The sequence below is a fragment of the Phragmites australis genome, chromosome 1 (assembly GCF_958298935.1).
Source record: "Phragmites australis chromosome 1, lpPhrAust1.1, whole genome shotgun sequence".
NCBI classification, from domain to species: domain Eukaryota; kingdom Viridiplantae; phylum Streptophyta; class Magnoliopsida; order Poales; family Poaceae; genus Phragmites; species Phragmites australis.
Genome location: NC_084921.1, coordinates 44,031,844 through 44,056,172, shown reverse-complemented (window position 1 = coordinate 44,056,172; position 24,329 = coordinate 44,031,844). Strand labels below are relative to the sequence as shown.

The following is a 24,329-nucleotide window of genomic DNA, read 5'->3' as shown; positions in this document are numbered from 1 at the left end:
CCAACATCCAACTCGATGACTACCACAATTACTGATGGCCTCGCTCTCCACTAGGTGTCGCCGTAGCCAGGAGTGGTAGATGGAGGAAGATGGCTGAAATAATACCCTAATCCTTAGATCCGGAGCTAATTTGGCACTGGTGCCGATGTTTTTTTTAGCTTATAGCTCCACGTGATATCTCTTTCCCTCTCCTCCTAGTACCCTCAAAAACCCAATGCTGGAGGTGCCCAAAAGCATGTTTGGTTAGCCTTCATTATTTATTCTGTACGGACGCCGTCGTTAACATAGGTCATGTTTGGATCTCTAGCAACAGGTAAGCCTAGTAAGTATCGTTGTTTGGTAGAGCAGCTTTGCCGGGGAAGCTAGTTCATGTTCGCAAGGATTTGCTTTCTTGCTACGAAGAGCCCATCATACTCACTTGCATTAGCAATGTTAGCCTCGCCTCTCCTCACCAGACCAATTAAGCTAACTGAGAATCCGAACACATTCATATAATGGGCCAAATTTGGTTGGTTGAAAATAGGTAATGCAATCACTGTTGAATACTAAGTACAAGACATATGTACAAGTAGGTCTACCTTCTTTTGGAACAAGTGTTTGCCGCACTATATTGTCACTAAAAAAAGCTATTAGAAGTTGCTTCGTACACAAATAGAAACAAATATGTTTGGGCAATTGATATGATATATTGCCAAAATGGTATTAAGTTCCATTAAAGCTAAATGTTGGCTATGCAATATCAAAATGTAGAAAACTTGCATACTATCTTTTGGACATGTTTCTATTTCTCTTGAAATACAAACCTAGATTGGCTATGTAATGCCAAAATGTAGAAAACTTGCATACTATCTTTTGGACATGTTTATATTTCTCTTGAAATACAAACCTTCTGCGTGGCGAGCGAAGCAGTAGGCGTTGAAGATGTTGTTTGGAAGCTTCGAAGAGTCTCACAATTGTGCTCTAAGGCTATGCAGAAGATTTCCATGATGAATCCGGGAACTTAGTGGGCCATGACGGATGCGCCGATCATGCTAGAGGATGTGTCATACAACACCACCGACCGATATCTCATTAGGTTATTTTGGTTCTTTAGACAATGCATCGAAGCTTTCAGACATTGCAGACCGGTAGTATGCATGGATGCCACATTTCTAAGCGGCAAGTACCATGGTACCCTTATGACAATGATAACAGCGGATGCAAATAATAAGATCATTTCTCTCGTATTTGCAATGATTGAGAGTGAGAACAATGAGAACTAGATGTGGTTCCTCACCTTGGTACAATGATAGAACAAGGAAAGGCACATCTCAAAAGAGCATAAAGAAAGATACTTGCAAAAAAAAGTTGTATTATTTATTACATCAGTAACATAACTTTTCTAAGAATTACATAATGCCAACAAGCATATCTCAAAACTCTAGTCTTAACTACTAATCAATCTTTTAGATGAATCATGTTTTAGATCTAGGGAGAGCCCCTGCGGATGATCAGGAGACGTTAGATCCCTTGCTCCGTTAGGGTTTTGATTCCGAGGAGGTGTGGCCAGTAGAAGCACGCAGTCACCCGAAACCGGATGGCGTTGTAGAAGACATGTGGCCTACAATAGGGTATCGGTGGCTTCATACTAGGCCGAGATGGAGTCAGCACCAAGACCATGATACCTACTCCTAGGTGATTAGTGACTTGGATGTCCTCAGTGCCAATCTCGTGGAGTGGAATCCATGGCGTATAGCACAAGTGGTCGAAATTGTGACTGGAGGGCTCATCACATCCTTTTGTTTGCGCGACTCGGACTTTTGGATGACCAGATGCTTCTTGTTGTACATGAATAACGTGGAAGTATATTCTCCTAAGCGTGTATAGAGGCAGTTCGGATACCGATAGGTGGTGCCAATACCTCTCCCACGAGACGTTGGACGGGCGCACGAATTAGTGTGTTATTGTAGGTATCATTAGTACCTTAGGTGATCTATGTTAAGAAGTTCTAACTGTTTATGTCACGTACAGGAGGAGAGCATAGGGGAGCGGAGGCATGCAGATCTGGCCATCTATGAATGTCGAGCACATACAGAGGTGGATGGAGTCAGTCGTGATGGATGTCATTGTTCCTGCTTGACAATATGACGATACCACATACTAGGAGTACCTTTTGTGGTACTGTCCACACACGTGAGCCACCTTACTCAGCGAACTTATATTGTCGGCCCCCAGACCCTTCCCCGAAGATTGTGCCCGCCTTCTTCATGTTTGGGTATGTGATGCAGTACTTCTAACAATTTTCATTGGTTAAACTTCTGTATTACTAGCATGACCCTCATCTTATACAGACTGAAGAGGCATATGAGATTCATATGCAGGAGGAGCAAGCTTGTGGGGAAGCAAGCGACTCATCAACGCGGAGGGATCAGAACCCTCTCGAGGACTACATGAGGTCGAGAGGGTCTTGTTTGCTATTCGCTATACGTAGTCCAGGTGGTTGTGCCCCGCATTAGAGGGGGTACGACCTACCAGTCATGGATATGTCCCGTGCCTCCTGCAACAAGGGCTTGTCCAGTGCCCGTGAGGAACCTGTTCGAGCATAGTCGCGAGAGGCACCTTCGGCAACGGAGCGTCATGTGTCATGTTACTGTGCTAAGGCCAAGGAGTTCTTGTAGGTTCTTGAGCTTGAGCAATGTACATTGGGCTCAAAATCCCCATAGTGGACACATCCTCCTTAGACTATGAAGACAAATCCACCTGCAGCATCGACCCATCTTGAGGATGCCATGGACTACACGTAGTAGACGTCTGACTAGAGCGAAACATATTATTTTGACTGGGCTGCTGGAATGCAGCCGCTAGCTTCACTAAGCTCCTCAACAGACAGTACTCCTAATATTTTGATGCACCTAGGAGTTCACAGTGGTATCAGCATGTGAGCCTTTGGCACACCAGACTCCATAGGTGCACGTACTAGAGGCATCAATACTTTCACATGAGGATCATTCATCATGGTACATCCAGGTTCGAGTTAGGGGGTCTGGATATACGCTCAATGGGGGTCCCATAGGGCAGGACAATGATGATGACGAGCAAAGGTACACATGGCAGTGGCCAGCGCAGGCCATTGGGATAAGGGCCACACACCCGCTGTCGGAGTATTGAGTAAGGTGGGCATCCTAGCTAATGGGTCCCACGAGGAATATGACGACCGACAGGGGATATTTCATGAACCCTGGCCCATCGTGTGACCAGGTCAAGGCTCGCTCGACCAGCGCGAGGCTTGTGCGATCAGCCTCCTTGCGATATATTGTGATCCCGTGACCAGCAAGGACTGATCACGGGATGTCCATACCTAACCTGTCTAATCGCATTTATTAATTTCTACTCAAGAGTTTTCTTTCTCAAGGCACTTCCTTCAGCGAACAATATCGTGGCTGACGCAAATAGGCAGTGTCCCATCCTGTAGCATTAAATGTTATAGAGTGGGGTTTTGCGGACCGACTTGCCACCGCACAACAGATGGGACATGGTTTGCAGAACAACTAGGTAAGTGGATGAGTTTGCAGGCAGGCTCACAGAAGGATGGGATGGAACGTCTTAACGGATAAGCTTGCGACTCACTACGAGGAGACAGGCAGGGCTACCGAGGAAGTAAAAGTAGGTGTCCAAGAGGATGGGATAGGCCCCGCAGTACCATCGGCGGAAGGTGCAGTGCGCATGCTCTGCATGGTGATGGCCTGAGAAAAGAATATCTAGTTAGGTATGAGTCTACTGAAAGGGACCCACTTGTAAGTTCTCATTCTCTTGTATATAAAGAAGGGGGGAGGAACTGGTATAGAAGGGGAAGATAAACTTATCTGTAACTAGTTCACAAATACTCATAACAAAATACACATGATGTAGAGTTGTTACCTTTTAGGAGGCCTAAACCTAGATAACCTCTGGTGTTCTTAAGTTCATCGCATCGTAAGCGTCGTTCATGTGCCTATCGACCGGTACACCCTGTTATCATTGTTTGGGATTAACCCACATTGGCACACTAGGTAGGGGCATGTTTCTACGTTTCAGTAAGTGTTGGAGATTAGCTTGGGCTATCCATGATCGGATCCACAGCAACCGCTGAGTCCTGTTCTGAGGACCCTAGTCACCGCAAGGTATTCGTCATGGGATGCGACCCAGATGAGCCCGATGTGCTCAGAAATAGGATATCAAATAGGAGTCTGTAGGCTCCAAGGCTCAATGGAAAGTTTGCATGACAATTCATGCAATGGGGGCAACGAAGGCTCCCATGTTCCGAGTGCTAGCAATGATCCCTAGTCCATGCGCCCAGAGGGGAATCAGATCAGCACCGGGCAAGATCCCCAAACATGTAAGAGGGTAACCTAAAACTAATCGGGTGTGTGGCCTTTTGGTCAGGGTCATCTCGAGGATAGAAAAAGGGTCTTCCGCTCTTTAAGTTTCTAATAGAAAGAACAACCACTTTCGGTGGATACCAGAAATGGGGGAAACCTTTCAGGATCTCAACAGGTAACCTTTTTCTCCTCCTATATTGATCACTCCTCGACCAGACGAGGAGTCATTGCCCTATTTTGCAGCTACCCCCACAGGTCGTGGGAGCGTTACTGGTCATCGAGCGGTGAGGGTTTCTGCAACCAGAGATGAACAGGCACATGACCACACATGTTGATAGGTCATTCATGTTGAATGGACTGGGGGCTGAAGCGATCTCGATCCCACAAGCCAGTGACACCTTTAGGTACACATTTAAATTAAATTTTCAGGCCACCAAACAATGTTGAGGAGTATGAAGGCCTCTTATCTGGAATACGAGCATCATCCGCACGAGGGGTAAAATGCCCACTAGTTAAGAGTCCCACAAACGTGCTCAAAATTCGGGTAGCCCGATACCAACAGGGCCTCAGGCACTACCGTGACCATACGGTGCAGAAGCAAACACTGGTCGTAGACGATCTCGACCTCAGACGAGTCCAGGAATAAGGTAGGTCATAACATGCTCTTCCCTAAGGGGGAGGGGTCTTACAAAGTAGTCTGCATTTCGTGACCTAACACGGTCGACTGAGCCACAATGGCTAGCTACAAATTACACAAACTCGTAGAACACGAGTTCTATGTATAAGGCTGATTGAAGATGAGCCTGTTTTTCTATTTTGCATGATCTTTCGGGTGAGCGTGGAACATGACTTGTAAGTTTTTTTTTCAATTTAAAAAATAAAACTCTATTTTGCAGGATAACCCGAGTATGAACGGTCTCACCAAATTGTAAGTTTTTCCGAATCATAGGCTAGACCACCTGGTCAGCAATTTTTTGCCTAACCAGATGGTCAGGAGCTAGAGCTTTTAGGATATGTAGTTTGTTTTTATGTAGCATACATGTTTTGTTCTACCCGATTGATCATATCGATTGAGTGTGAGTCAAAATTGATGTTCGTGCAATGTCGAAGGTATGGGCGTCCGAGGGATGACGACCACGAGGCCACAAGTCCTAGATCGAGTTGAGCGTTGGTCACCCCTGAAGAGCTTGTCATGCTAAGGGGCATCCTAAGTGCCAAGAACCTTACTAGCGAGCACCCCGAGCCTACTTGACACTCGAACATAGTAGAAATTTACATGAGGACCAGTCCTTTCATTACTAAGCGACCACTCAGGCAGCTCTCGGGAGTTGTTTCTAAACAATCTATTCAGTACACACGAGACCCAAAAATACAGGACAGTGGTTCGAATTGAACAAACAAGAGAAGGGAGTGGATTGCAGGCAGATACGAATCAGTGAGGTCGTGGAGCTCCTCCGTGTTCTTCATGGATCTGCCAAAACCCTCAGAGACTGCCGGGATAAGGTTAATATCTGGAAAGTGCTCATGGATGCAGGCTACGGCAAGACAGACATCGATGGTTCCAACATCCAGCAAGTGGTCACCCACCGTCACATGTAGCCTGTCCTCAAGGGCACTCGCCTCCTCGGAGCCTGCCAAAAATCAGTCGATGTGACCAGTCACAGTGTCTCCGGGAGTGGGGCGAACCTGACGTCGGCGGTACCAGCAGCGAGTCAAAGGGTCCAAACCCTTCTTGTCGCATTGACTGGTTATTCTTTTTCTTAGGCCTAACTAAGGCGATCATAGAATTATACCCGTTGCTGCTCGTTGTCTTGTGTTATCTGCTCTAGGTCTCTCCGTACCTTGAATAGATCCTCCTGACAAGCTGGTCAAGAGAACAAGTTGCAAGTCATGTAGGAGTCAGTTGATCGAGCCTCACTTGGCCAACTGAGGATTATCGTGATTAAAGAGTGGTAGAACCTGAAAGGACAATGATGTCGCCTAGAGGGGGGTGAATAGAAGATTTTAAAAAAATCGTCCCCTTCTACCGTTGGTATAAACTTGTAGTGGAAAATAAACTAACGGATTTTTCACATGTAAAAATCCTAAATATATCAGGCTCAACTAGTGCACAATCACCCTAAATAAGTGTAAAAGTTACAATCCTAAAACTAGCAAAAGATGTGCAAGAAAAGTTTAGTTGAAAATCCTAAAATACTGTTCACCGGATACTCCGGGTTGACCCGGATACTCTGGGTTTAGATCTGATTGTACAATATCCGAAGCTTTTGGGCTAACTCGGATACTCCTGGTTCAACACAGAATGATCTTGAAATTGAAATTAAAGTACGACTAAAGAGTTCTAGCTCAAACTAAATGAAGTTGTGTGTTCCAAGTGATGATTCTAAGTAGAGCCATGGAGTACCTACCATCAATTTCACACGAGCAAATAGATCGAGCAATATGCATAAATGTTGAGTAGGAACTCAAAAAAAAAGGAAACAAGAGAGGAGACACAAGATTTGTTTCCCGAAGTTCAGACACCTCCTCTAGAGATTCCTACATCTTCGTTGAGGGGCTCGGTCACACTTGAGCTAGATCTTTCTCAACTATTTTCCTCTTCAAGCTCGGTCACACTTCAGCTTGGCTTCCACTTTTGATTTTTTTTCCTTCTCGAGGTGAAACCGAAGGCTTCACAAACTTTCTGCGGCACACTACAACCTTATGTGCTCGCCATCGACGCCTAGCCGCCTAGGAGCTCAAAGCTCCAAGAGTAACGAACGTTTCGCGAACTTCTTGCCGATGAACTCGAGTGCTCAAGATGGGAGATACGCTCACTTGCACTCAAACTTGCAATCCCTTAACCCAACTCACTTTTCTTCTCAAATCACACACTAGATTAGAGTAGGAGGGAGTTCTTTTGGCTCTAAACATGTTCTTTTTCGTGCTCTTTCAGCCATAACAAAGGATGAGGGTGAGAGGGTATATATACCCAATCCTAAAACCTAGCTGTTACACAGCTTTTTGTACTGATCTGGAGTATCCGGATCAACTTGGAGACTTCGGGTTGGCACTAGAACGCTTAACCGAGAACCCTGGCTAGAGCTCATCTCGGAGACTCCGGACAGAACACCAGAACCCGGAGTATCCGGGTCAACCTGGAGATTTTGGGTGAACTAGCAAAGGCCCAAATTGAGACCCCAACTTAGAACCTCAGCCAGAGGGTCCGGAAACCAAAAAATCCGGATTCCACCCGGAACCTCCGAGTTCAACAAAACTGATCCATGAAAAAACGGCGATAACTTTTAATCCCGAAGTTCAATTTCAACGATTTTGGACTCTATAGAAAGCTTATTTAGAAGTCTACACATCCCAACTGACTTCATGACCTCAAAAACAGTTGATCAAGCTAAGAACACTCCGAAACCCAATTCAGATACTTCCATACTTTTCACACCGGGCTCCTTAAGCTAACTCTCACTTTGGATTGGTTAGAAAACTCTTGAGCACTTATACATGACAATTAGCTCTGCGTTACATCCGTCTTAATAGTGTGGCATACCTATACTCAAATTCAAATGTAAAACTAATTTGAACCAATTTGAGCCTTTGAGTACTTTCAAGTACCGCTTATTTCTTTCAAACCTTGAGGGTTGTTGGCTTCCATATAATCTTTATTCCATCTTTTCTTGATTCTTCATATAACTGATGCGAGTCACCCATAGCTTCCTATAGCCCCACATGGTCCACTGACGCAAAGCCTTCTCTTGCTCTTCACCATCGCCTTGGTCCTTCGATGCTAAGTCATTTGCTTATTCTTCACCACTGGATGATCCATTGCAACCGAGTCTTGCTTGGCCTTCACCGTCTTTCCATAGAAAACCATTTTGTATATGACATCTTCAATTAATTCACTTTATCATATACGGAGTCCAATGTTGTTCTTCACTTTTGGAATATATGATTTCAATTCAACTTATATCTTCTTATGGATCCTAATCCTAACTCACTCTCAAGCACAAAGTACATAAGTTAGTCCATAATACTCTATTAACAATGACATACCTTTAGTTGCTTGATCTCCACAAGTAACTTAACATTCACGCTTATCGCCAATCTTCTATGAGTTTTTCTTTCCTCTTATGAGCACCACTAAGATCTCAATGACTTTGATACAATTATTTGAACTCATAGCAATTCTCAACAAATCTAAGCTTCATCATTTATGCATCTCCTATAGAATAACCTAATTCATAGAGTTTCCGGATACAACCCGAAACTTTCAGATTCTGGAACACACGGATATTCCAGACTGACCCAGAACATCCGAGTTCTGGAACATTCTAGAAAATGTGTAGAACAATAAATCTAACATAATAAATAAGAATATAAATTTAAGGTATTATGATAGAGAGTTACCTTTATAGAGTGACATTGGATAATAATAAATATATTTCAACACAATTGTGCCCTTTTAATCAATTAGATAAATTTTCAAATAATTTAGACAAGTCTTCAATGTCCTCCATTTCATCAAGAGAAACTATGAGATCATGTAAAGTAAGTTCATCTTCCATAGCCATCACCAAGTCCAAATCCTCTAGTGCTTCTTTTACCTTATATCTCACAAAGACATAAAAGGTAAAATTCATAAGAGATTGTAACTAAAGATTTTAGCAACTACCATCTTTTTTGAAATGTCTATTTGAACATCATTGATGAAATAGTATCTTGGATACTTGATGAGCTTTTAATCTTTCTTGATATTTTTCTTGATGACTCCCACCAAACATTCATTGCCTAACCAATGAGATACCATTGGTTCTTGATATTAGAACAATAATCTTTATACTTGGTGCCTTTTCCACAAATGATGAGAAATACCACTTGAAAGAAAACTTGACAAGATATGTGTAATATAATTCTTCTCAAGTGGGCCAAGTGTTCAATGCGTCTCTAGGTACCTATTTAGCAATCTAAGCACTTTGTTGTACCCAAACCATGTTAGATCTTTTAAGGTTAGTCACTAGAGACTTAGGCACCAAAATGATCTTTATATTGACATCAGGTGAACTAATCAACTTAGCAACACAAGCATCATTCTTAGCCTTCCTAAGCAAGTATTGATCATTATTGAAAGAGTTAGGCTTAGAAATGTTACCTTTAGGATAATTTTTACCAATATATCCCTTGGCTCGACAAATGTAGCAAATGCGATGCATGTCCTTGAAAGATGTCTTTTCATTTTTGCTTCTTGCTTGCTTCCTTACCAATGAGCCTCTTCCTTGATGAGATAAGACCTTCATTTTTCATGTAGGGGCATGATGCAACTTCATGTCTCTTCTCGTTGCATCCACAATACTTCCTCTTGCTTTTTTTTGTTTTCTTCTTTGGAAGTATGGCCTTGTCATCAACCTTGTAAGAACACATAGAGGCATAGTATCCCATGCTTGAGCACTTAAAGCACTTGATATGAGCCATCTTCTTATCTTGGCTCTTGCTCATGTCCTTATCTTTCTTCAAGAAGAAATCTCTCACATAGTAGCCCTCTTTCTTGCACTTGAAGCAAGTGATGAGAGTATTGATCTTCTTTTGATTTTACCTCTTGATCTTAAAATTATTGGACTTGTTCTTCTTGTTGGAAATTCATCATTAGATATAGAATTGACATCAAATGAATTGTCAGAACTAGCACATGTCAAATTTACATTCAGCAAATAAAATGTGCTGATGTTCACATGAGGTTCATAGAATTTTATCGTGATGACCATTACCTCATGAGTTATTTCTAGCATGGCATAAGAATCTACAAGATCCTCATGAGTGCACAAAATCTTGTCATGACTTTCTTGTAGGCTCACATACTTGCCAGTAAGCTTTTCAAGTTTAGCCCTTAGCTCAATATTTTCTCTCTCCAAAGATACTACCTAAGAAGTAGAGTTAGTAGCACAAGCATCATCAATAGAAGAAATAGTGGATTTATCCTTAGATAAAATGTTACAATTAGGATATGATTTTTCTAAATCCACTACAGACATAGCATCTAATTTATTAAGAAAAGAAATATGCTTAACTTTAAGATTCCCATAAATATTAGATAAAGAACTATGAGATTCTTGAAGTTTTCATATTTCATATTTGAGTTCTTAAGCTCTTCAATTTTTTCAATGAAGAATTCCTCTTGCCTCTCGAGCCTTTCCTTATGGCCTTCTATAATGCGCATGAGTTTGATCATTTTAGACATATCCTTTTTGCTCAAATGATCAAACCCGAGCTTATCATTATCACTAGCGTTAGAACTAGCATTAGCATTATTAACCTCACTTACCGTTTTGTTTTTACCTTTTACTATGAGGCACAATGGAGAATCGGTGTGAGAGGATAAGCACCTTAGAGAGGTGGATGCTTCTCTTCCAAGTTGACAATAATTCATGCTATAATGTCTATATTGATGATAGTAGCGAAAATGATCATATTAGGATATGATTGTGATTTTGGTGATTAATGATAACATAGTCAATAAGACTAATATGTTTGTCAAGAATATATGTTAGCAGGTCTCATGGATGTAATACATAAAGAAACCACCGTAGCTGAGACAAAGTTAAATTGAATTGGAGAAGTTCCAAGAAGATTTGCCTCACTGGATGGTCTGGTGCTCTGGGTGTTGAACTCATCGGAGCATATTTGGAAAAGAGGGAGAGAGGCCTGAATAACTCACCGGAAGGTCCAGTGATTAGCAAGTGTGCTCATCAGAGCAATTCTTCTAGAGAAGGGTGTCGTGCTGAAGAATGAAAGCTAAGCCTCACCGGATAATCCGGTGATCAAAACATGGCAACACCGAAGTGTTTCTAACCATAATTCAAAATGGAACAACCCACCAGATAGTCTGATGATCAGAGGAAGATACACATAGGAGCATTTCCACCAGAGAAGGTTGCAGCTGTGAAAGATCAAAGATCAACACGTCGGAAGGTCTGGTGATGAAGCAAGGCTACACCTGACAATGAATAGTGCAAAGAGACAGAATGAAGTTCAAGGCATCGTATAGTCTGGTGATTAAGTGATGTGCATTGGATGCTAACACCGAAACAATTTACACAGAGAGGATGCAGTTGGCTCGGATGGCTCAGGATAACTCATCGGATAGTCCGTTGATGAAGATGAAGTATACACCAGAGTGTCTAGTGTTCACAGAGGCTTGAGTGGGGTTCTAACAGCTAGTTTTTGAGAGTGTAGAGGCTTGAGTGGGGTTCTAACAGCTAGTTTTTGAGAGTGTACTCATCGGATGATCTAATGTTAGTACTATTATTCTTACTGGATCATCCGATGTTAACAACTTTTCTAAATTGTGGGGTTAACGGCTAGTCCACGAATTTGAGGCTATAAATATCCCTCTACTCAGTCATTTGAAGGGGTGGCATGCTGCTGGAGTCTAGAGGAAGCTCATACACACTTGAGAAGACATCCAAGCCACCAAGTGCTTAATGTGATCATCTAAGATGATTAAGCATAAGATTAGTGAGTGATTAGTGTTTATATGCCTAGAAAGAGTGTTGTTAGGTGATTGTTTCCTATATAGTGGATCAAGGAGTGATCCAACCTTGTACCAAGTGATACGTCGGCACCTTAGAGTCTTGGTGACTCGCTGACAAGCTTGTTGACCTGTGACTTGGTGTGGAGCGGTGACGAGAAGCGTGTATGGGGACGCGGAGACCCTTGTTTTGGTGGCTCAAGCTCTGAAGTGATGACGGCGGCAAGAAACCGGAGGAGAGACTAGTAGTGAGACATTGCCTTGGTGGCTTGGTGGCTCATCCGAGTAGAGGCATTGTCTTTGTAACTTGGTGGCTCAAGAGCCGTGACCGAGTGCCGATCGGAAGCATATCCTTTGTGGAGCTCCAACGTATACTAGGGGTGACATTCATACTATTGATACCACGAGATAAAAATCTATTGTGCCGAGTTTGCTCTCTCTATTTTATTTACATTTTCGCATTTACATTTTTACAATTTGCCTTCTTAGATAGGTTGCAAGTGCTTTGATCAGTAGAGTAGACACACTAAATAAACTTACAGCACATTTAAATAGAAATTGATATATGTTTATCTTGTGTAGTTTTTGAAGCCGAATAGTTTCTAAGTATCCTAATTCACTCCTCTTAGGACGTCACCAATCCCTTTACACATCCTTTTTGATCTTCTCTTAGGTGAATTTCTCTTCTTGATTTTTCTTGAAGTCTTTCCACCTAAGCTTTGTCTCAAATAAGCTTCTATTTCCTTCAAAATATTAGTCTCACAAATACTAATAGAAATAAATTCATTACAATGAGGACAATTAACCATATCCTCATGATAAATAGGCATAATTACACTAGATGATATGCAAGAGCTAACAACACTAGTAGATTTAGAAATTTCATTGTAAGAGTTGTTAAAGTCCGAAGAGAGAATTGGACACTCACTAAACTCACTCACAATTTTATTACCTTCCTCGGAGCAATATGTTGGTGAGGCGGTTTGCACGGCAAGACCAATGTGGTTGATGGAGGAAATCATTTGAGGATCTTCATGATGTGTTGATGAAGTAGAGCACTCCTCAAATGGCGCCTCTGAAAGGAGTTCTTCTCTATCACATTTGGGCTTGCCATATATTTCTTGAGAGTAGTTCAAATGAGATAAGCATCTTGAAGTGGCATGATAGATTCAACCATATCTATACTCATAGCATCAAATAAGATATTAGTAGCTTGAGCATTGAGATGTATACATTTCTCTTTCTCTCCGGGGGTTAGCAAGGTGTAATTGGGAGGAGAAATACTTACATCTACAACTCGCTCTGTTTGAGAACCCATGGCCCTAAAGATATTAAGCATGTGAGTAATCCACTCAAAGTAATTAGAAACATCTGATAAGAGTAGCTCTATGTGCACTAATTCGCTAGTCGACATCTTTACTATATAGGCGGTAAAGCCCTGTCCTGTAGCATTAAATGCTATGGAGTGGGGTTTTACAGAATGACTTGGCACCGCGCAATAGATAAGATAAGGTCTGCAGAACGACCAGGCAAATGGATGAGTTCGTAGGCAGGCTCATAGAAGGTTAGGACAGAATGGCTTGACGGATAAGCTTGCGGCTCATGGCGAGGGGACAGGCAGGGATACCGAGGTAAAGTAAAAGTGAAGGTGTCCAAGAGGATGAGATGGGCCCCGCAGTACCACTGGCGCAAGTGCAGCGCACACGCTCTGCGTGGTGATGGCCTGAGAAAAGAATATTTAGCTAGGTATGGGTCTACTGAAAGAGGCCTACTTGTAAGTTCTCCTTCTCTTGTATATAAAATGGGGAGGAACGGGTCTAGAAGGAGAAAGAAGAACTCATATGTAACTATTTCACAAACACTCATAACAAAATACACAGAATATAGGGTTGTTATCCTTTGGGAGGCTTAACCTAGATAACCCCTGGTGTTTTTGAGTTCATCACACCGTAAGCTTTGTTCATACATCCATCGACCAGTACACCCTGTAATCATTATCCGGGATTAACCCACGATACAAATCATTATCTGGGATTAACCCACGATACCCGCCAAACGCTTACACTCCTGGGGATTGCGTGTGGTATCGTCATCGCTGAGTAGCAAGTGCAATTGTTCGGTGCACATGTATTATTCATTTTATTGTCGTAGTCATCTTATTCACTGCATTGTTAATGTAATTACTTTTAATTTATTTAATGTTTGTCAAATAATTATAGCACATAACTTTATTTGTTAGTTATTTATTAGGCATTGTTACATATTAATTATGCTATTTAATACTTGTTTATTTTTTTAAATAATTAGGAATTCGTGCTTTGGTGCAGAATCAGAACGTTACAGTCAAGGATCAATAAATCTATAGCGAGATCTTCTAGCACAAACTTTTCATAGACACATACAACGATTGATATAGCACTTAATGTCTCATTGTTGGTTATGCGTGAAGGGAAGGATGATCCCTTCAAGGAGAACACCCTAATCTAAGTTGGGTCCAAATTGCATGTAAGACCCTTCTGTTCTATGTTAACCGCTTCGCTCTAACATATAACCACCGACGATCTTAGGGCTCTTCTACACAAGCGGCGTCAAAGGTATCTCAGGGTGTGCGAATTAGCCGACCATCCTTCTATGATAGGTTTCTTTATGAGGCAAAGAAGGATAGTGATGTCGATCGACCAATATGCATCCCACATTCAAATTCATCATTTCTATTTGATCACACTACTTACCTTTTTTTTCATTGATTCGAATTCTCCTCTTTTGGGCGTTCCAAGAAGATGCAAAGTTGATCAACAAAGACATCTTAAACTTCTTGGTGATGTATATGCTATTCGGCGGGGGTGTGATGCCTAGTTCGTGTAGAAGACGACGAATATCAGCAAACCTAAGGGGTACAGAGGCGCCCTCTATTATTCAACCAAAAAAAGACGAGGACGATGAGGATGGTGATTTCATACCACTAATGCCTCGACGTTCTAATAACAATACATGAGAATGTTCAAGGAATACTACAAGAGGACATTAATGCAACATATCGAGATGGCGTGCAATCAACAAGGAAATATGATGTGTTCCTACGGTGATAGCTCAAGATGATGGCGACAACAACGATTTCATGCCACAACTACCCCTCCCTTCGAGGTCTCCATCTCCGGAAGACAATGATGACCCTGAAGATGATGATGAATTTGCTTATACCAATCCTTACAATTTTTCATCACCACCTTGGAGACGACAACCATCTTATCATGACAACATTGACTGACACAACCCACATTCTTCCGCTAATTTATGTCATCACTTTTCATTGTCATCTTAAGATGATCTAGGTATTCAACAACTATGCACTATGCATATGATGGTATTGTTTGTGGCTTAACCAATCTCCTGCAATCTTTTTCTCCTTTGATATTAACTTTGGGCGAAGACACCATCACAACACGATACAATTATAACGTGATACAATTATAGCAATCCTGCATTGCAGGCTGGTGGCTCGATAGATTTTGCTGTGCTTTCACCGAATTATGGCACATAAAGTTGACCGACAGAAGCACATTGCACTCAATACGGGAGGGAGCCAACCGATAGAAAAGATGGGGAGCAGCCTATTTTCGGTATATGGTGTGCCGAATATGACACTATTGTCCGTATTTGGCATACTATATGCAGAATACAAGGCATCTAGGTGCATTTCAGCGTACGATGTGCTAAATACGCTCGTATTCGATACATCGTGTGCTGAATACTATTTATCCTATATATATTTTTGGCACACTGTGTGCTGAAAACTGCTCGTTTTCTACACACCGTGTGTTGCTCGTTTTCAACACACCATGTGCTGAATACTATTTATCCTATATATTTTCGGCACATTATGTGCCGAACACTGATTTAGCACACCATACACCAAATACATATGCTACATTTATAAATATAACATCATATTAACTAATTTTTAAATATAATATGATATATTACCTATTTTTAGTTTTTTTCTTATCCAGAACCAAGCAGCGGTAAAAAAAAAAAAACTTGATGGAGCGATCCTATCCGGTAGTATTACCGTGAACCAAATACACGGTTAGTCCCTCCCTCCGAACAGAACGCATCCTATGCCAGCCCATCTGACAGGTGAGGCCACAAGTCACAACTCCTCCCTCATCTTCCGCCTTCGCCATCGCCCGTCCGGCTATCCATCTCACGCCATCACCTACACGGCTACGCCTCCCTCGGGCTCGGCCGCCTCGTCTCGTTAAACCCTCGGCGCCAACCAAACCAAAACCCAAGCCATGTCCCGCGTCGCGAGCTCGCGCGTCCTCCCCGCGCTCCTTCTCAGGATCTCCGCACTCTCCTTCTCCACCCCCTCCCCGGCGGCATTCGCCGCTTCCTCCTCCTCCTCCTCCTCCTCCGAGGCCTCGTCAGCCGCCAGCGACCCCTCGGCCACGCCGCCTCCGGTGGCCCATAAGCCGTGGGGCGCCCTCAAGTTCGCCGCCTTCGCCGCCGTGTCCGCGCTCGGCGCCACCGGCTACGTCAGCTACGGTGCGGCTCCCGATCCCTGCCCAGCGCGGCGTCTTGCGGTTCCAATACTTAGCGTTGCGGTTTCGCTCCCCGTTTTAGATTAAATGCGTCCTCGGTTTGGTTTAGTGTTCCGTGTGTGATTCGTTCTCTCGTTTTTTTTTTCCGTTTTGCTGTTTGTAGCTTATTCTCTGGAGGAAGTAGATCAGATGACGCGGGAGGAACTCGAAGCATCCCATCCGTGAGGACGCGTCTGGCTTTGAGGTAGTGAGGTAGCATGTCATGTTTGGGTGCCTGTTCTCAACTTAATATTTGGTTAGTTGTGTAAAGTCATGAGCAGCAGCGCCTTATGCAATAATTTAGAGGGGGTTAAGAAATGTGACCTTGGAGGGAGATCTTATTAGCGGTATAAAAGACTTTCCACAGATCATGGTACATGGTGAAGCTGTTGATATGGCTATTTCATGGCTGAGCTTTGCATTAGATCTTCTGCTAGGAATTTGCATATGCTGAACTTACATATGGGGCAGTTTGGTTTTAGTTCATTTCCTTACTGCTTCAGAGGGGGGAGGCGGGGGGGGGGATTCTTTGATAACTAAGAAGAGGTTTCAGTTTTAGTCTGACACAGGATGTTCTATGGTAAGCTTGAATTCCGGGAATATAGGGGAAAACAACTGGGATTCAGAACCAGTAGTGTTCTCCACTGTATTTCAACCATGTCTAATAATGTAATTTTTTTTCTTGTCTGCAGAAGTTTCAGGCTATGGCCTATTCGGCAGCTATGAAAGGTAGTGACTACAACATACTCTTTCCTAATCTCTCTCATTGCTACCTCTGGACTCTGGAGTTGGTGTCCATCCACCCAATAAGCAATTCACCATTCTATTATTGTTTCTTTGCGTATAAACTATGGAGCTTTTGGGTATCCTTGGGCAATTTCTGTCCACTTCACAGTGAATAACTAGGTCTCTTTGTTCTAAAAAATATAATTCCGTATGCCCTAACAGTAGTGGTAGTCAGTAAGAAGTAGCTTACTGTATGCATGCTGCAATTATTAAATTTCCAATCTCTATGCATAAACTCCGAAAGACGAAAAGACGATACTAGAGTTTGCTTTTGTGAATACTACACTACACCCAAGTGTGTAAAGTACTCTCTCCGTGCAAGAATACAAGGCTTATTTTGTCTTGCACATAGACCAAGGAATCATTGCAGATGAGTAGACTACCCCTAATTACTATCTCTAAACACTATATTCAATGGATGCATGTAAGTATGGCAAAGTAAAAAATAAGTATTTATTAGCGGTACATAGGGTACAACACACATTTTGCATTGGAATGTGAAATAAGCCTTGTATTATTGAACAAAATATAAGCCTTATATTCTTGGGCCGAGGGAATAGCTAGGTAACAAGAACACCCAACCTTTTATAGCAGAAGCTTACATCACTCTTTGTTATTGACTAGAGCAGGTTTGATAATTGTAGCCATCACTCTTTGTGATTGACTAGAGCAGGTTTGATAATTGTAGCAACCAAATCATTAGATTCTATCTAGTTATATGTGTAACGTTTACTGCAGCCAATTGCTAAGAAGGGCAAGTGTCATTGGCACAAAAAAACATTAGTGAAAAGTTAAGTCGTACCGACTGTCAATTAATGAATGATGATGACTGTATCTGCATACTGTAGATAACTCTATACAAACGTATGTCACAGGGAAGGAGCATGGTTATGAGCTTACTGATTAACTTGAGCACCCTAGACATTGAAGTTTTTCAGGTAACATCTTCATCCACTGCATTGTTGTGAACTGCTGGCTTAGATTATATGCTGCATGCTGTATTTCCCCTTTCCTTCCTCTTTAGTACTCAGAATTGTATCTTTTATCTGTAGTTCCTGTTGCTGCTATTGAGGTATACTTGGATGTCAGGAGCCAAATTGAAGATCAAATTCAGGTCAGTATTCAGTAATAAATGGTAAAACTTTTTTCCTTTGTGATCCATCTTGGATATTGTCAGAAAGGTCCATAATCATGTTAATACACACACACACACACACGACGAGGCTATTCTGCGCTTATGCATAGTTATCATTCGCGTTGTGCACATCCCGCAACCACCAGTTATAATCCGAAGAATTGCGAGTTACAACTTGTTACATAGACCAGTTACAACTCTGAGTTATAACTCGGCCTCCAACATGCACCAAACAACATGAGCCAGCCAACCAGCTTGTGCCACGTCACCCATCATCCACCCGCCAGAGCGTTGCATACGGAGAATATTTTGTTGATTCGAATCGTTAAAATGCAATATCTCTAGAACTATAGATCCGATTCTCGGCCCGTTTGATGCATATTGTTAGAAAAAATGTGCTTAACAAAATAAAATCCATCAAGACTATATTTTGATAAAGTTTTAGAATCATAAAGGAGTTACGTCCATACAGTTACAACATGGTGAACATCGCAGTTACAACATGGTGAACTGCAGTGTTTTCTGGTGGTGGTAGGTACTTTAGTTACAACATGGTGAACTCTTTAGTTACAACATGTTGAACATTACAGTTGCAATATGGTCAAGCAGTACAGTTGCAACATGAAAAAATAAAATCAAATTAATTGCATCATGCAACTAAAAACAGTTACAATATGGTGAACACTACACTTACAACATGATAGTCAATCTAGTTACAACATGCATATAGTTGTAACCGCTCTGTCTGTGATTGCAACTAATAGTTGTAACCGCTCTATCTGTAGTTGCAATCACTCTATACTACATGTTGTAACTCATCTATACACCTAGTTGTAACTGGCTGCAAATCGCTGCTCACGAGGTGAGAACGTGATAGGTCATCTAGTGGGCCCGCAGGGTAGGTGGAGGGGAGCGTGTTGGGTCAGTGGACAGTTACAATACAGTATACGGCGAGTTGCAACTCGTGAGTTGCTATTCTGTGCCTGTGCACATGCTGCACATACGCTGCGCATAGGCACAGAATAGCAACACAATTATATATATACAGACATACAAATTGGAAGGTATCAGACAAACTTCTTCCAGATCTTCTCTTCACCCTAGTTCTGGATCTGAACGAGACTCTCCTATACTCAGATTGGAAGGTGAGCTTTTGTGTTTCGTACAAAGTTTTTCGATCTTGTTGCCATGGACCTCGTGTATACCGCAAAATGAGCCAAAATCTAATGTACATGGACTACAAATATGTAGGCTAGGTTTTATATAGGGGCTATATTTCTTTTATTAACATATGGTCAATTCTTTCTATTTTGGTTTCTATCACGTTCATTTTATATGTTCGCTCGCTCCTTTGGGAGTTTGGGAGACTGCTTGATCAAGAATCCCTAGCTAATGTTAAATATGTGTATAGCATGAGAGAGGGTGGAGGACTTTCAAGAGGCCAGGTGTGGACGCCTTTCTGGAACATCTTGGGAAGTTCTATGAAATAGTTGTGTATTCTGATCAGCTTAGTATGGTAAGTTTATCAGAATTTTCAACTGTTCGCTTGTATTTGCAAACATCTAACCTGGATGAAATGTTGTTACATGTGTAGTATGTTGATCCTGTTGTTGACAGGCTGGATCCAAAAGGTACTGTTCGGCACAGACTATCAAGAGTTGTGACTAAATATGAAAATGGAAGCATTATCGGTATGGGAAATCTTACCTACTATATACCCAGATATTTATCCTTTTTGCAGTGCTTAAATACACTACCTCCATTCTTTTTTACTTGTCGTTTAGGACATCGCTTCAGTATCCAATGCATGCCTTTGACCATTACTTTTTCTAAGTATTTGTTATCCAAAGTTATTGAAAACACAATTGTTTGATAGTATTTTCCATTATAAATCTACTAATATCATTTTCATGTGACAAATCTTAATATTTTTGTATATATTAGTGGCCAAAGTTTATAAATTTGACTGCACGTATCCCTAAATGACATCTATTTGAGAATGGAGGGAGTGTTATATGCTGGTTGGAACAGTTTCATGTATTGATCTTTTAAAACTCTTTTCTGTCAGATAAGTCCCATGTTATCTGTGTTATGCTTTTCTGGAAGACTGGAATACTCTTGCTAATAATTTACAGCATGGTCGGCTAACATAGGCATAGCATCAGCTTGAAATATGGTATATGTTTCTCGAAATAACTGATCGAGGATGTGAGAAGTGAAAATGTTGTTATGATAAAATTATTTTCTGTCCATGTATTAGGTATTTAACAGAAGCTATATGTGACTTACCTGGTGTTCGTCTTGCTTTCACTTTGCATTCCAGGCTTTCACAACCAAGTCATAGCTTGTGCCCTATCTCTGAGATTCTATTTTATCATAGTCTAATTCCTTCTCTCTCTCTCTCTCTCTCATTTACATGTTCAGTTAATATAGTCTAGTTTTTCAAAGAGTGATATGGTCATTTCTCATTTACATCTTGCTCAGGGCCTTTGCCCTTGTCACAATTGCATGTATGTTCCAATTTTGCAATGGCATGACAAGAGTTTCCAGTTCTACGGTAGCATGTGCAGATGGAGGGAAACAGACTAAGGGAAACGCCGTAATATTCACCCGGAGTACGCTGTTTACTCCCCCCCCCCCCCCCCCCCAACAAAAAAAACCATACACAATTTTAGGTATTTATGGTTCTGACATGTAAATTGCCCTTTCTCAAAACGGTATAATTTGCATGGATGATACAGCAACAATTGCTTAATTTGAAATATCATTATGCTAGACGGAAAGGCAAATATAACGGATAATGCTAGACTGACTTTATTATCATTATTGGAATGGTTGAACGGTACATAGATGCAAAGCAACTGGCTTGCAATCTTTTGTTTATTTATTCTTTAGCTGCGTACCATTCTAGCAATTCAAGCCTAAGAGGATTGAGCCCCACCAGCTACATCTTGGTAACCTCTGTAGGAGTGACTTGGAGTGAATGCACCAAACTCATTTCCTCTGTTATTCTTGAGCCTCCTAGCCTCTTCTCTTGAGATGCGGTATGCAGTTGCTATAACATCATTTGGGAGGGCACGGAAAATGGAACTCTTTCCTGCAATGTGGCTCACCATGGAGTTAGGGTTGGTCTTAAATGCAATATATGCACATCCCTCTCTCTGTGCCTTCTTCAGCACTACATGGTGTTCTGGTATAATTAGCAACTGTCCACGGCGAAGCTCTCCGTTGAAAACTGTTTTCCCTCTGTTGTTAACAACTTGAACCCGTGCAGAACCTTGAGTAATGTACACCACGCTGTGAGCATTGATGTTCCAGAATGGTGAAAGAAGAGCATCCTGCCATAGAAAAGTTTTGTGAATGAACACATTGTTAGCAATTAGAATAATACGTGTGCTATCTTTTCACCAAGAAAAATATGTTGTGTTTATTTACCTGGTATAGATTAACTTTGACAGCACTCATCTGTATGAGATTTAGAATTGGGAACTTTTGGCTGTTGAGATGTGTAATCCTCCCAGCTCTCGGGTTGTATGTATCAGCAAGGTTAGGGTTATCGATGTTCTGCCTTACCCTCATGGTACAGAAATTCTCATCCAAACCGTTAGAGGAGCCAGCCCCATATTGTTGTTGCTGATATGGTCTTGGTTGGTAATACTCTTCCTGTTGTACCTGTTGCTGTTGCTGTTGCTGTTGCTGCTCCTGCTCCTGCTCCTGCTCCTGCAATGATGCATATGGTTGGAGAAACGCAAGGCCACGCTCGGCGTGAACTATTTCCCCTCTTGGGTCATTTTGACTCTGGAGTTGCCTTGCCACCCCTCTGCTTATGCCAAGAGCCTCGCTAAGCAGTTCGACGCTGAAGCCACTGAAGACGTTCTGAGAGCGCTCCTCAACCTCAGGCCTGTATGTTTGCTGGCCTCTCTTGTTGCCAGCTAACAAGAAATCCTAGCGATTGATTAAGAGGCATTAATGTGCTAGCAGATTGTCATCCAAGAAAGATATAATCAAAATTTCAAAATACTGTGTAATATTGACTTTGGATAGGCTATGCTTAATTACCCTTTGTCTTGGTTCAAGTTGGTTTGCACCATTGTTTGTATCAGAGACATATATGGCTACAACAGGCTCTTCACCGTCATTGTAGCACCAATGAGCTATGCCAGCAGGCAATGCGACAACATCTCCTTGTCTGAAACGGTGGATCTTCTGGTGCTCATCTCTGAACTGGTGGCTTTGACTCTGACCCTCGAACACTTGGGCTTGCCCAGATTGTTGGAACTGTTGTTGGTAGGTCTCGGGACATCCTGGGAAGGTCGGCCCTGTTATACCTCTCCCTTCAAGTTTGGTACATCCATGTCAATCACAAGCGATAGAAGCGTGTTATTGATCAACACCTAATTAAATCATTGCACAAACCTTGGATGATATACACTAGAGTTGGTGTATTGGTGTAACGAGGTAGTAGAAGGCCTTTAGGTTCAATAACTCGACGGACGACAGATACACCGGTACATTGAAACATCTCACTAGAGGCATCATAGAACTCAGTTGTACCAGCTTGGGACTTTACACTTCGAAGCGGCTCGAGTGCTTGCAACCTATCGAGTCTGCACTCTCTTGGACTTCCACGACGAGCACTCTGCCACTGACTAGTACCCTGGCTGAATAGCTGGGCTATGGAGCCATGGCACAACAGGAACAAGCAAACAGTGAAGAAAACTATGGAGCGATTAATGGTCGCCATGTTCTTGTGGGACTAATGAACTCCGATGCTTTTGTGAAAAACAACGGCACATCACTAGGCTTTTATAGTGTAGTAAAGTTGTCTATATCTAAAGGTTGAGATAGAGATTGTTGATGTCCTTACACGAAGTGACTCATGATATAAGTGTGGCACACGAAAGGTAAATGGATAACAATGGACATACAAATATGCTTGAGTGACAAAACATCGTGTTTGCTTTCTTTTGTTGGAACATGGCATAGATGCTGTAAAGATAAAGTTTGTTAATGTCCTTCCATGAAGTAACTCATGCATCAGAATTGGGGTATATGAAAGGTGGATGGGTAATAATGGACATATGACTATACATGTGTAACAGAACGTCGTATTTGCTCCCTTTTATGCCGCAAAGATATAGTTTGTTAATGTCCTTACATGAAGTGATTCATGATATTGGAAGTGCCATAGAAAAAAGGTGGCTGGATTATAATGGGCATACACATGTATGACAAAAGGCTGTATTCGCTCTCTTTTTTGCTGTAAAGTATAGTTTGTTAATGTCCTTGCATGAAATGACTCACGACAACTAAGTGTCTTAGACGGAAGGTGGAGGGATAATAACAGACATACAAATATGCGTGAGTTTCATGGCATTTACCTGCTCTCTTTTTGCGACATGACACATACGCTGTGAAACTTTGTATACGGACAGCACACATGGTTTAAGCTTTTCTTCCATTGTAACCTGGTTTGCTATTTTCTATACATCGTTGCTGGTTGTCATGACATATCATGCATTTCTGTTTTAGTAAGTACTTTAATGAGGGGGCATTTGGAGTGGTACGTGAGGTAGCGACTGTAAACTCGTAGTCTTGTTTGCTAGGTTTTTACTGCCACTGCTATGCTTTTGGTCCATCGTAGTTACTTACCACTAACTTCATTCTGATTTACTTGTTCTGGGCATCAATACAGTCTCCAATACTTCTTTTGACATTTCCTTAATTATATGTTAGGAAAACTTATAAAACTAGAATAATGATATTAAAGTACTCTCTCAGTCCAAAAATACAAGGCTTGCATTTTGAATGGTCTTGTTCACAAAAATAAGGCTTAGTTCACTTTCAACAACAGCAGCAGCCTTTGTCCCAAGCAAATTGGGATAGGCTAGAGATAAAATCTACAAGATCTAATTAAAATGATGATGTGAAAACTATAATGATAATAAAGATACTAGTAATAGTAACAAAATAAAAGT

The 24,329-nt window shown here is 41.7% G+C and overlaps 1 protein-coding gene and 1 pseudogene across 1 annotated transcript; one reads left to right on the top strand and one right to left on the bottom strand.

Annotated features, from left to right (window-relative positions):
• Positions 1-15,984: 15,984 nt before the first annotated feature.
• On the top strand, positions 15,985-18,418 carry LOC133921370 (mitochondrial import inner membrane translocase subunit TIM50-like; annotated as a pseudogene).
• A 2,854-nt stretch (positions 18,419-21,272) lies between these two features.
• Positions 21,273-23,304, bottom strand: LOC133921380 (glutelin type-A 1-like). Its single transcript, XM_062366224.1, has 4 exons — positions 22,768-23,304; positions 22,411-22,685; positions 21,787-22,296; positions 21,273-21,689 (listed from the first exon to the last, which is right to left on the bottom strand). Exons 1-4 carry the CDS (start codon positions 23,093-23,095, stop codon positions 21,273-21,275), a joined length of 1,530 nt encoding a protein of 509 aa, XP_062222208.1. The 5' UTR covers positions 23,096-23,304.
• Between the last annotated feature and the right edge of the window lie 1,025 nt (positions 23,305-24,329).